The following is a 12,077-nucleotide window of genomic DNA, read 5'->3' on the forward strand; positions in this document are numbered from 1 at the left end:
TTTTCTATAGCCCCAGCCTGGTTTTTAAAAATTATTATTATATATATTATTTTATGTGAACAAAAAATGCTAGCATAGGGATAATGTCAATTCTGGGGACTGAAAGATCACAGATTTGAGCCCTGCTGCCACCAAAGACCCTCCATATACATCAATCTTGTCCAATTTAGATTTGCATAGGTCAAACTTTCTTTCAGGGTATGGTGCAGAGATATGGAGTTTGGTGACTGTTCAGGTTCACTTCCAACTTCAATTTTTCAAGGATTACAGATAAATATTTAAAAATAATAATAATAAATTAATTTTATGCAAAATTTAAAATTTTTAAATCCAAAAAATGTTATGGATACCTTTTATTTGCTGTCTTTGATTATTACCTTTATCAATGTACAGGATCTGGCAAACCAAAGTACCTTTCCCATCCAAGATGAAGGTGAAATTATCAAAGACCATGGTAAACTTGTCCCTGAATAATATGTTTTATGCACAAGAAATTAATTTCTATAAGCACAATTTTATTTAATTATTATATTAAATTTAGAGTAGTATAAATTACTTACATAGTTTCATTTTATTACGAACTTAGTTTCTAATACTTTAGACATCTATTTTCTTCATTTCAAGTCATAAATGTGATTTTTACTTTTATCAACATCACAATGCTAATTTCCATATTTAATGAAATTAGCTATATAAAAATATCTTGGATTATTTTTCAAAGTTAAATATCTATTATCTGTTTGGACAAAAAAAAAAAATTCCAAGATATAAACAAAAGTGGGAGAAAAGGAAAGAAGTCATACAAAAACTGGCAGTGTTTATTATTCAATTTCTTATATATTATACAACAGATGGCAGCATTTAAAAATAACTGTTTTAAGAAATAAATATTTTAACAGGAAAGAGGTAATCATTTTATAAAAATAAATACAAAGCACTAATGTGAAAAGCAAAAATATTTTGGCACATATTAGTTTTTCACTTTTCCAATCCAGTTTATAAATCCATTACTCCTCAAGTGAGATTCCTTGCAGGCAAAATGTATAAAAACATCACAAACATAAATAAAATTCATTAAGTAGATATGCAGGGGGATCAAAAGAGATGCAGATCTTTATTTTAGCAGCTTGAGCAATTTGAGATTCTTAAAATTTTTAAATGCTAAAATCAAGTATTTAAGTAGTTCAAGGCACTGTAGCACCAACATCAGCGACTGTTATGGCCCACATATGGAAGTCACAAATAATGACATAATTCAGTTTCTAAACATAGATGATATATGATATCAAGCAGTTCTGCCTCCCAAGTTCAAAACAGGAGTATGCCTCTTTGTGCACACTTGGCACCTAGATACTTTTCTGCGTAAGTCTCCAGCTTTCAATGTTTCTGGACGTGGTACACCAAAAGAATCTGGCCTGTCCAAAGTAGCCAGCCAGAAACTTTGTGCTGTAGTGAAGTAGTTACAGCGACCATGGCCTTGACACTCAATGAATGGTAATGGTCTGAAGTCTTCAAGGCAAGATCCTGGAGATGCAAGGGGTTGTCCAATACCCTCTGCACCAGAATCGGTGTTCTAAAAAAAAGTGTTGTGCTTATTTCTGATGAAAATATTAGCTTGTTTCTTTAAATGCAACATAAAATTTTGTTTAAAGAACCTTCAGAAACTTGATCTGTTTATTATATTAAAAAATGCTAATATGATGAAAGTAATATTTCAGCTATAATGTTATGGCATATTTAATAAAACTGGTTCAGATAAAATTATTAATACATAAAACCAAACTATATTAAAAAGACATCATACAGACAAAATATTTACTAAAAAAATTGCAAGAAATTCTTTTGTGTTTTACTAAAACATCAAAAATTAAAAAGCTGATTGTTATATTCAAATAATTAAGAGGTACCAAAAATTTATAATGCATTAAGGTGTGTGTTTTTTCATTACATTGACAGTTTTTTAAAGACAGAAAATTACCATCAAGAAGCTGTAGCCGATCCATAAGCCATCCCATCCATCTGGGCATTCTGGAATATCCATTGTCTGACTGTGTACAGCAATAACCTGTTTCAAAATAATAATAATAATTAAAATTACAGCAAGTTATTGAACAAATTAAAAATATTTGAAGACTTATATTTATCTCATGCAACAGCTATCAACTTTCATTTCTGCATAACATTTAAAATTAATAAAGAAAGAATATTTTTTAAAGAATCTAATTGGAGAAAAAATAAAATATTGTTCTATGAAAAATATTTTCACTTGAGAAGTTGAATCTTATTTATACAAAAACTGAGATAAAAAGAGCTTAATGTGATACACATAGAAAGTTGACAGTATTAAATACAAAGAAAGCTAGAAGAAGAAAATGATATTAAGCAAATAATTAGTAGAATTATAATACAAAAGCATCAATTCAAAATAAATACAGTGACAATTTTCAATTTTTAAATAAAGACATTATCTGATTTTTTTTAATGCTATAAATGAAAATTTGGAAATTTCTTTTTTTTTTATAATTTATCTAAAGTAATGCCATCATTCATGTTTAAAAAGCAATCTACTAAGTTTATGTTAATTTATTAACAAGAAAAAGTTTTTTGAATATTTTGTATTGTATAATAAGATAGTTAATGTTACTGCTTATCTGCAAGAAAGAAAGAAAAATAAGTTAAAATATAGGAAATATTCTTTTACAAAGAAATGGTATCCCTCCCCACCCACCCAATATTACTATTCATTCATTACATGACTAACCTGAGTTGGTGTTTCACAAACAGCACATCGACTGATATATTTACGAATGTCTTGTCCGACAATAGGTGTCATCATCATAGTCATAGGTTCAGGAGTACTCAACCAGTAACTGAAGTCATTTCTGGAGGCCAAATTGCATACATTATTGAGATTACAGAACATGAATGGCATTGTACTGAAGCGTTTCAAACAGCTACCAGGTGTTCCTGTAAAACAATATTTTTCCTTCTAAATAAACATTTCAAAATTGCTACAGTAAAAAAGATTTCCATTGAAATTAAGTATTAATATTAAGGTTTGATTCTGTTTTAAGATATATAATAAATAAATTAGTCTTATTAAGAAATGGAATAAATGAATATATGGTAGAGAAAGTAAACAGTTGTATCAAAAAATAAGTTGCATATAGTATTAATCAAAATACACCTGTGCAACTATAAAACATGGCTAAGAGAATTTTGTTTTATAAAAAGGAATGAAAATATTGCCAAAAAATAGTTTTTTTTTTAAAAAAAATTATAATATATATCTTAAAATTATAAGTCAAACATTTGAGTACAGATTTCTTTGGTCTTCTAGTTCGATTATGAATATTTTATAGGAAAATAGTTTTTATTTCAATTCATATAAAAGTCTACAAGGCATCTAATATATTTTGAAACATTAATAAAATTTTTGTCAACCGAATTAATTTTCTTAAAAGAGGTATTATAGCTTTCATTATTAAAAATCTATAATACAATGCACAAGTTAAATTTATCATTGTAAACTAAAAGTTTAAATAAAAACTAACAGTTGAATTATTCTTTATATAGCACAATTAACTAAGAAATATATATATAAACATCATTACATTTATGTATATATGTATGTTCCATATCTCTTCCCAAACAAATCAGACAAATTCTACCATATCTTGCATAGTTATTATACATGGCATGTAAGAGAATTTGTACTTTGAATATTCGTATATATATCACCAATTGTGAACAAAATTTGCAGTAATAAATAATCTATCAATGTTTTTTAAAAACTGTCTAATTCAATTAATAGTCTAATTTCAATTAAAAGCAAATAATAAAGATTTTAGACAGTAAAAGATTTCATGTTATAATATTTTATACAAAATTAGTTTTTACTTTAAAAATATTATACATGAAAGGATTTTAATCACAAGAAATGATAGTTATATCAATTAATATAGAATATAAGACACAAAGAATAATGCATTTATAAAATTGATTAATCTTTTTTAGGATTTCAAGAAAAATTAATATATTTTCTTAAGTAGAGATTAAGTTATGTATATTAAATCTTATTCTAGATTTGTTATAAAACTATCTAAAATGGACTTTCTGCATTCATCTGCCAAAATGCATTTAAAAAGATAAAGGAAAAAATTCATAAAACTTCTAGCAAAAAATACCCGGAGCAAAATCATTATTAATATAAAAGATAATTTACTGCTCTGTTTTAATAGCTATATAATATTAGAATGTAAGTTTAGGGTTCAAAACTTAGTGAATATCCAACCTAAATCTTGGCCATGTGCTCTTTCATTGCCTTGCAGATATAATAAAGAATACCCTGTCCACATGGGAGGAGCATTGAAAGGACATTTAGGTATTTCGGTGGTCTGACTATGCCTTGTGAAGAAATAGCCTCGTGATGCTGATGGTTTTCCAGGTAAACCGGGAATTCCTGCCTCTCCGGGGGATCCTGGTACACCTGCAAGTCCTTCAAGGCCTGTATAAAGAAATTAATAATTATTTATTATAAAGAAAGTGAAGAACTCGTATAGAAAATGTAATTATACAACAAAAACATTTAATTTCCAGTTTAATAATCTTACAGGTAAATTTTTAAATGCTAATTACAAGTCAATCAAAATTAAAAATTAAACTATGACTAGAATAAGTAAAGATACGATATAGATCTAAAAAAAATACTATTTAAAATTATAACAAAATAAACATATTTCAGGGTATTCCATTTTTTTTTTTTAGCAAACAAATTTTTTGATAGGTAATATTTGCAATAAGTTCATTTATTGCATACAAAAATGGATCAACATTCTTAGAATCATTTAAATAGCTCAATAAAGAACTAAGGTACCTAAACATTATATATATTAAACATATATTTTCTCATTCATAATATTTGCTGAAAAAAATCTGAATTATTTTAAATGATTTACTTTTAAAAAAACAAAATATTTCATTTTCAGATTATTCATATTAGAACAGTTTTGCGAATTTCAATTTTTATAATAAAGTAAAATAGGTATTTACAGTCATCCCTTAAGCAATAATTAATTTCACAATTTATTTAACAGTAATAAAATTCCTTGTTTGATATTTAACTTTTAAAAATTACACAGTTCCCTTTCTTTTTCATGAATATTATAGAAATGGTACGATTATGACTCACATGGCTTATGTTGATGTCCTTATGACCTCAGATAGTGAAGTTTGTCATTTTTTGGTAACATGCCAACAGTGTTACTAACAATAGTAAACATTCTGAACGAGCGAGCTGTTGCCAAATGACAATAAACAAATTCAACTTGATTTTGTGTCCACATAAATGGTTTATATGTATATAGATTATATAAGTTCCTAAAATTATCTTAAGTCATCAACTGAACAAAAATATATTTATAAATCAATTTCATAGTCTCCATTTTCATCAAGTTCACATAAATTTTAATTTTCAAATTCATTAACATAATCTTAATCAAAATTATGCATGGCCCTTACATGTTTTTGTATATTGATATAAAGTAATAATACATAATATATATGAAAAAGCATATAGAACATGAATGAAAATCAACACATTAAAAACCTAACACTAATATTTAAAAAATCAAGTAAAAATCCATTATTAATTAATATTGCTTAATTCCATAATTATAATAAATGTTTTGAGAAGCAGATAATATTAAATATAAATTTTTTAAAACATTATCTGGAATTCTGCACAGGATGAACAATTTCTTCTGAGAAATGCAAAATTAAGGTATAATAATTATTTTTGCTTTGATTTAAACGGAAAGATAATTTATTCATGTATATTAAATGGAATATTTAAGACAATAATATAAAACACATAAGGTAATTTTTACTAATCAATACAGAACAATTATAATTAAAATTCAAAAAAGAATTAAAAGACATAATATAAACTAAAAATTTATTTTACCATTGAATCCTGGTTCTCCAGCCATGCCTTTGTTTCCTGGGAATCCTGGTAAGCCATCAAATCCAGGTAAGCCTGGATTTCCAGATATTCCTGGCAGTCCATCAATACCAGGATCGCCCATGGGTCCTCTTTCACCAGGTAAGCCTGGCAATCCAGGAGGTCCAGGATCTCCTCTTTCGCCAAATACTCTTGTTATTTCACCAATTTCAAATGCATCACCTTGTATTCCTTTGGGTCCTGTTGATTGAAGGAGAAGGATGATTATAATACTCCGTTAAAAGTACTGTATTCGATTATGTTTATTCAATTTTATTTATTACAACATATGTAGAGTAAAGGACATAGATAAGAAAAATCAAGAGCAAAATGACAATTTTGTGTAATATAGCAGTTTTTCACAAGATTCTACAGAAAAAATTCAATTATAATGCTTTGTTAAAAACAATGCATTATATGAAATGGTTCCATTTGGAAATGAAAATCCCTAATAAAGTAATGTTTAAAGTAAATATCACAAAATTTAAGTTGATTCCAAATTATAGAAGAATCAATTTAATCCTTAAATTAATTAGATTTAATTTAGTAAAATAGTAGCTTATTTTTATGGTGATCCTAAGGATCAAAAATTAGAGATTTTGTTTTTTAGATAAGTAATTAGCCAAGGTAAAATTGCTAGTCTTGTATTTGTATTCCAAACAATGCCATATTTAAACCATTAATGAATTATTTGAGAAAAAAAATATTTAAAAAAATATTCATTTGAAGTAACTTTAGCACTATTAATAGCTATTCAACTGTGGTTCCCAAAGTTGTTTAGTCATATAATACTCCTATTTTTCAAATAATGATCTAATATTTATTCACAAATATAATAAACCATTAGATAAATTATTTGAAATATATAAAGATCTCAAGTGTCCATGGAACTATTAGATGAATCAAAGTGATAACATTAAAGGAGTTAACTATTCTTAAGTTAAAGAGTAAATGATTTCATTAAAATTTGAGTAAAACTGATTTTGCTAATTGCAAGAATAAATGATTTTATGTATCAGATTGTACACAAAGTTAGGTATAAAATAAAATCATTAATGATATCCTTATCTCTAATAATAAAAGCTGATTATGTATATATAGTGTGTGTGCTTTTCTCCTTTTTAAATGCTGTATAATAGAGAACTTTACGTTTAGAACCTTCAAATCTAGAACAAAAAAACTTGGGAAGATATTGTAGGGCACTTATGCTTATAAAAAATGAAAAGAAAACTTGTTAAAATAAGTGTTTGTAAAATCTCATTTTCAAGTGATTTTTTAACAAAATATTAAGTATCAGAATAGATATTTAATTCCATATCTTGTAGCTGATATCATTTTGAAGTATCATTTATCTATAATATTTTTTATAACTTAATTTTTTTAAGTTAAAGAAAAATTGTTTTAATCCCTGTGATTTTCAAAAATGAATTATTTAATTTAAAGAGGTTTCATGAATATTTTGGTCCACTCCTTCAGCCCTTTTTTAATTGGCTTATATGGATAAGAAGAATGATTTTGAATAGAAGAAAACACAGAAGTATTAAAAAAAAAACCATCTTAAATGAGATTTATATCCAAATTACTGGTAATAAGTTTGAATGTCTGTCTTAAGAAATTTATTTTTAAACTAATTTAAATATTCTTTTAGGACAAGAGGACTATAGCTGATGATTCAGAGTTTCTGGTTTAAGAATGTGGTGTTTTATTAGAAAATTTCTTGATCCACAAAAATATTAAAATACAGTTAGAACTTGATCCGCATTAAAAATAAGACAGGTAAGCATATCAAAAGCTTCTAAATGTACCATATAACAAATCAATAAATACACACCTGTAAAACCTTGTGGCCCCTTTCGGCCAGGAATACCAGGAAGTCCATCAGTACCTCGTTCACCTTTAAGTCCTGGGAAACCTGGCAGGCCATCTATTCCTCTTTCTCCTTTAGGACCTTCTCTTCCAGGTTGTCCCTCTAATCCCTGTATAGTTAATTAGACCATTATTTTTTAAAATATATATAAATAGAAGTTATAATTTATAAATTGCAACTAATAACAATTATACAGAAGTTTTTGCATTTCCCTGACTGTAATGGCACAGTTCATCAAAAAGACAATCTGGGTAAAAATACACTGCACATTATTCCAAAACAAATTATTGCATAATAAAATTATAAATGCTTGTTCCTGTTTAAATATGTTCACATATACGGTATGAAATATTTCTTTATGTAAAGATCGTTTTTATATTTAAATTCCCACAATTTTTTTTTTTTTTAAATAGCAATTCTATATTTCAACTGCATATCAAAATTCTACAGATTAAGAAAGCTTGAATGCATTTAACATTTCGTAATTTTGCGTAAATGGTTGATAAGTTATAAAAAATAGAAATTTTCAATTTTTAATGTTAATTGAAAGTTGTCTTCTAAAATGCATTTCAAAATATAATGAATATTTCCATAATATTCGTGTTTTACATTAAAATACTTAATAAAGAAGACAAAAGGTATACATTTTAAAAAGTATAAAATCATATTTCATCAATTTGTAAATTTAGAAGTTGAACATTTTTTAACAGAAACACAAAAATTTTGATGTCAATTAAAGGAGCAAAACTTAAAGCATCAATATTGCAAATTTTATCCTTTTCAGTCAAATAATTATTAGCATATGCTACAATAAACAAATAGCTTTCAGAGCAGCATGGTTTTTGCTTTCTTTGAGGAACATCAAAATTTTATTAAAGGATTCTCAGGCATGAAAAAAAAAAAAAAAAAAAAAAAAAAAATACTGCTAAAATGGGACAGAATGCAAAGCATGTGTTTAAATGTTGCTTTAAATTATGATATATTTATTTTCTTTTAAATAAATGCAAAGGTCGGGGGGGGGGGGAATTGATCTATATAACACAAACACATTCACTTCCATTTCAAGCAAGGTTTTGTTTGGGACAAATGGGATCCAATTACAGCTGTAGAAATTATTTGTGAGATCTTTAATTAATTAAAAAAAAAAAGCACAGATGCAAAATTCAGCATTACAAATTTATATAGTGTTTTCTGTACTATAAATGTGAATAGCATTAAATGCATGATTGGATAATACAATATTGAATAAAATACAGAAACATCTTGTATATCATGTAATATTATTACATCATCTGTATATAAGATGCTTCTGTAAAGAAAATGAAAAAGCTTAAAAATATTTTAGTAAATTAATTATTCTTTTTTAATACTCTTTTTTATAATAAGATAATAAGCATAAAAAGAATATTAAAAGTGATTAAATGTATTGTTTGGTAGAAACTTGAGCTTGAATTTACATTTTTCTATTCAAATTTCAGCTATAAAATTTTTTAGGAAATAATCATTAGTCTTTTGTTTTTCAGCTGCGACAAAAAATTTTAAATTTAAGCATGTTTTATTAATAGTTAAACTTATCTTCAATTTTTGATCATATTAACATATAAACAAAAATATTATTTAACTATTATTTATTTGTAATTAAATTTACAAATATAAGTATGCATTTTGAATTTTTATTTAGTCACATTTTATACCTTCAAATGGTAATTTAAAAAAAAAAATCTTTCTTTTAGAAAAGATACTTTATTAATGAATAAAATGAAAACTTGATTGATGGGAAGTATTAACAATGAACTGTTTGTTATGCTTTCTTATATTGAAAAAGTCCTTAATTTTTTTCCCCTCTTTTTTTACCCCTAGCTATTTAAAATAAAACTTTTATATTTAAGGATTCAAAATCATTTAAAAGATGAAACATTGCAATTGCAAAATTTAAATATGCAGATGGCTCCTTATGTGAAAGCATTTGTGTATTTTTAAAAAAAGCATACTTCCAAATTACATGGCTTATTTTCTTTGAATTTAGCTTTTATTGATCATGAACTAACTGAAGTATCCAAATACTTTTTGACCACTATCTGGCTACCTATCTGGACAGTGCAATATTCACACTTACAAGCTTGTACAAGATGTGCTTAGTACAAGGTAAGAAATATGTATCAAAATTATCTATTTATCTTTGAATTGATAATATATTTAAAGAAAAGGTTTATATTTGTACAGTAATTAATAATGCATATATTAATTAAAGTATAACAAAGTTTATAATCAATGTTTCTTTTTATTTTTGTTAAATTGAAAATTTTATCAATAAATTATTTTTAATTAAAATTGGCAAGTAAAATACATTTTGGATTCAAATTAAGCTCTGGTATTTAGTTTTATAACAGTAAACTTCTAAAATAAATATACTAATTTTTATTACTTATATAATAGTTCTTTTTGGCAATTTTGGCCCAATAATTTATTTAATTTGATCTTAATTACAACTTTAGTCTTAGTGATAAAAATAAAATTAATGATTTAACAACACTAGAAGTGACAAGACGACATATGCAATCAAAATTTGAATTAATTGGAGACATATTAGTAAGAAAAGGCAATTCATTTGTAAAAATTTCATTTTTTATTTTCTATTAAAATTTTTACAAACGCATTCAATTTGTGTTAATCAATACCTTTTTAGCACAGAATATAATAGTAAAGTTTTAAGTTCGGTAAATAAAAAAAAAGGAATGAAACTTTAGGTTTTATATTGAGTTGTGAGACAAGTGAACTTGGGAAGAATTTATTTGTTCATGGTAGAATCAGTTTTATCAAACATAATAAAAAAAAAAAAAATTAAAGCCTAAAATGTTGCATGAAAATAATAAGAAAGATGAAAATTTATGCTTGTGTTGGCACTCTTCAGATCAGACCATCGATTTAGAACTAGCAAACTTGAAAGATAGGAATGTGAATCTCAAGGCAATTTTTTTAAAAAAATATTAATTAGCATTTTATTTAAAAACAAAACTATTTTGCAGAATCTTAAAAATGCAAAAAATTATCAACCATATATATATTTTGTTTGTTTGTTTGTTTGTTTTTAAATATTCTAAGCATATTTTACAACAATATATTATTTTGTTGAAGTGATTCAAGCTGTTCTTATTGTTGCTACTAATATTTCCTCTTGCTTCTTTTCCTATTGTTGTAATCAACATTTGAAGATCAGGTTTATTTTCTTTGTTGAATAATATAAGGCAGACTTTTAATAAATTGTTTGATATCTTTTTGTACTTAACATTAAAATTTTGTCACCATTGCATAGTTTCTAAGTCTTTCTATTTTCAAATGCTGTTGCTTTTCCCTGTATGTCATTGGATATTTGAAAATTAGGAAAATGCAAACAAAATAGTATGTGGCTTTTGTGGTAATGTAAGTTATACGCCTATTAAAATTTGAAGTTTAAAACAGCCATCTATCCTGGCGAACCAATTGGTCACCAAAGATGGTTAATATGAAATATTTTATGCAAAATTTATCAAACTTCATTGTAGTAGTAAATTCACTTAATAGAACACAGCTTAACAAAGTAATAACAAGTTGATAATAATTGCATAAAAGATATTTCATTTGCAATTGTCAAACAAAATCTAGAAGTTTGACAATAAATACATTGCATTATAAGAAAGAAACAACTCCAGTAAAATGTCCAAATCTTTTAAATATAAAATTATAATTTAAAAATATATCTTACAGGTAATCCGCTTGGACCAGGTTCTCCAGGCCTTGATAACCCTGGTAATCCTCTATCTCCTTGTAAACCAGGAAGTCCTGGAAGACCAACATCACCTCTTATGCCAGGCAAACCAGATAGACCTGGGATTCCTGCACAAATAGAGTAAAGCAATATTAGCTAATCTTCATATTATTAATAGACAAAAAAATTAAATGAATTTTTTTAAAAAATGCTAGTTTAAGTGCTAATACAAAACATAATAATTTAATAACAAAGTCAGCAACATAATCTTTTTTCTTTTCAGAATCCTGTATATAACTTTAAATTCCAAAAGGATTAAATCTTTTTAAAAATCACCAATTTATGATCACTCCATAAGAATGATTAAATTCCTGCCATTTCATTTTTAACCAATTCATTTAGGCTGCTCATCTATGCTTACTTCATTCCAATCCCCTAAACAAATGGTTTGCTAGAATACACCA

At 25.9% G+C, this 12,077-nt stretch overlaps 1 protein-coding gene across 1 annotated transcript in view; it reads right to left on the bottom strand.

Moving 5' to 3' along the window:
- Positions 1 to 797: 797 nt before the first annotated feature.
- The window catches only part of LOC129965619 (collagen alpha-1(IV) chain-like), a 124,879-nt gene continuing 113,599 nt past the window's right edge, over positions 798 to 12,077 (bottom strand). The window contains exons 35-41 of the mRNA XM_056079671.1: positions 11,611 to 11,741; positions 7,833 to 7,977; positions 5,966 to 6,202; positions 4,295 to 4,507; positions 2,762 to 2,967; positions 1,979 to 2,065; positions 798 to 1,573 (exon numbers count right to left, since the gene is read on the bottom strand). Of these exons, the coding sequence (XP_055935646.1) occupies positions 1,286 to 1,573; positions 1,979 to 2,065; positions 2,762 to 2,967; positions 4,295 to 4,507; positions 5,966 to 6,202; positions 7,833 to 7,977; positions 11,611 to 11,741 (1,307 nt within the window). The 3' untranslated portion in view covers positions 798 to 1,285. The remainder of the gene's footprint in view (positions 1,574 to 1,978; positions 2,066 to 2,761; positions 2,968 to 4,294; positions 4,508 to 5,965; positions 6,203 to 7,832; positions 7,978 to 11,610; positions 11,742 to 12,077) is intronic.

This window comes from Argiope bruennichi, chromosome 4, assembly GCF_947563725.1.
Source record: "Argiope bruennichi chromosome 4, qqArgBrue1.1, whole genome shotgun sequence".
NCBI classification, from domain to species: Eukaryota; Metazoa; Arthropoda; class Arachnida; order Araneae; family Araneidae; genus Argiope; species Argiope bruennichi.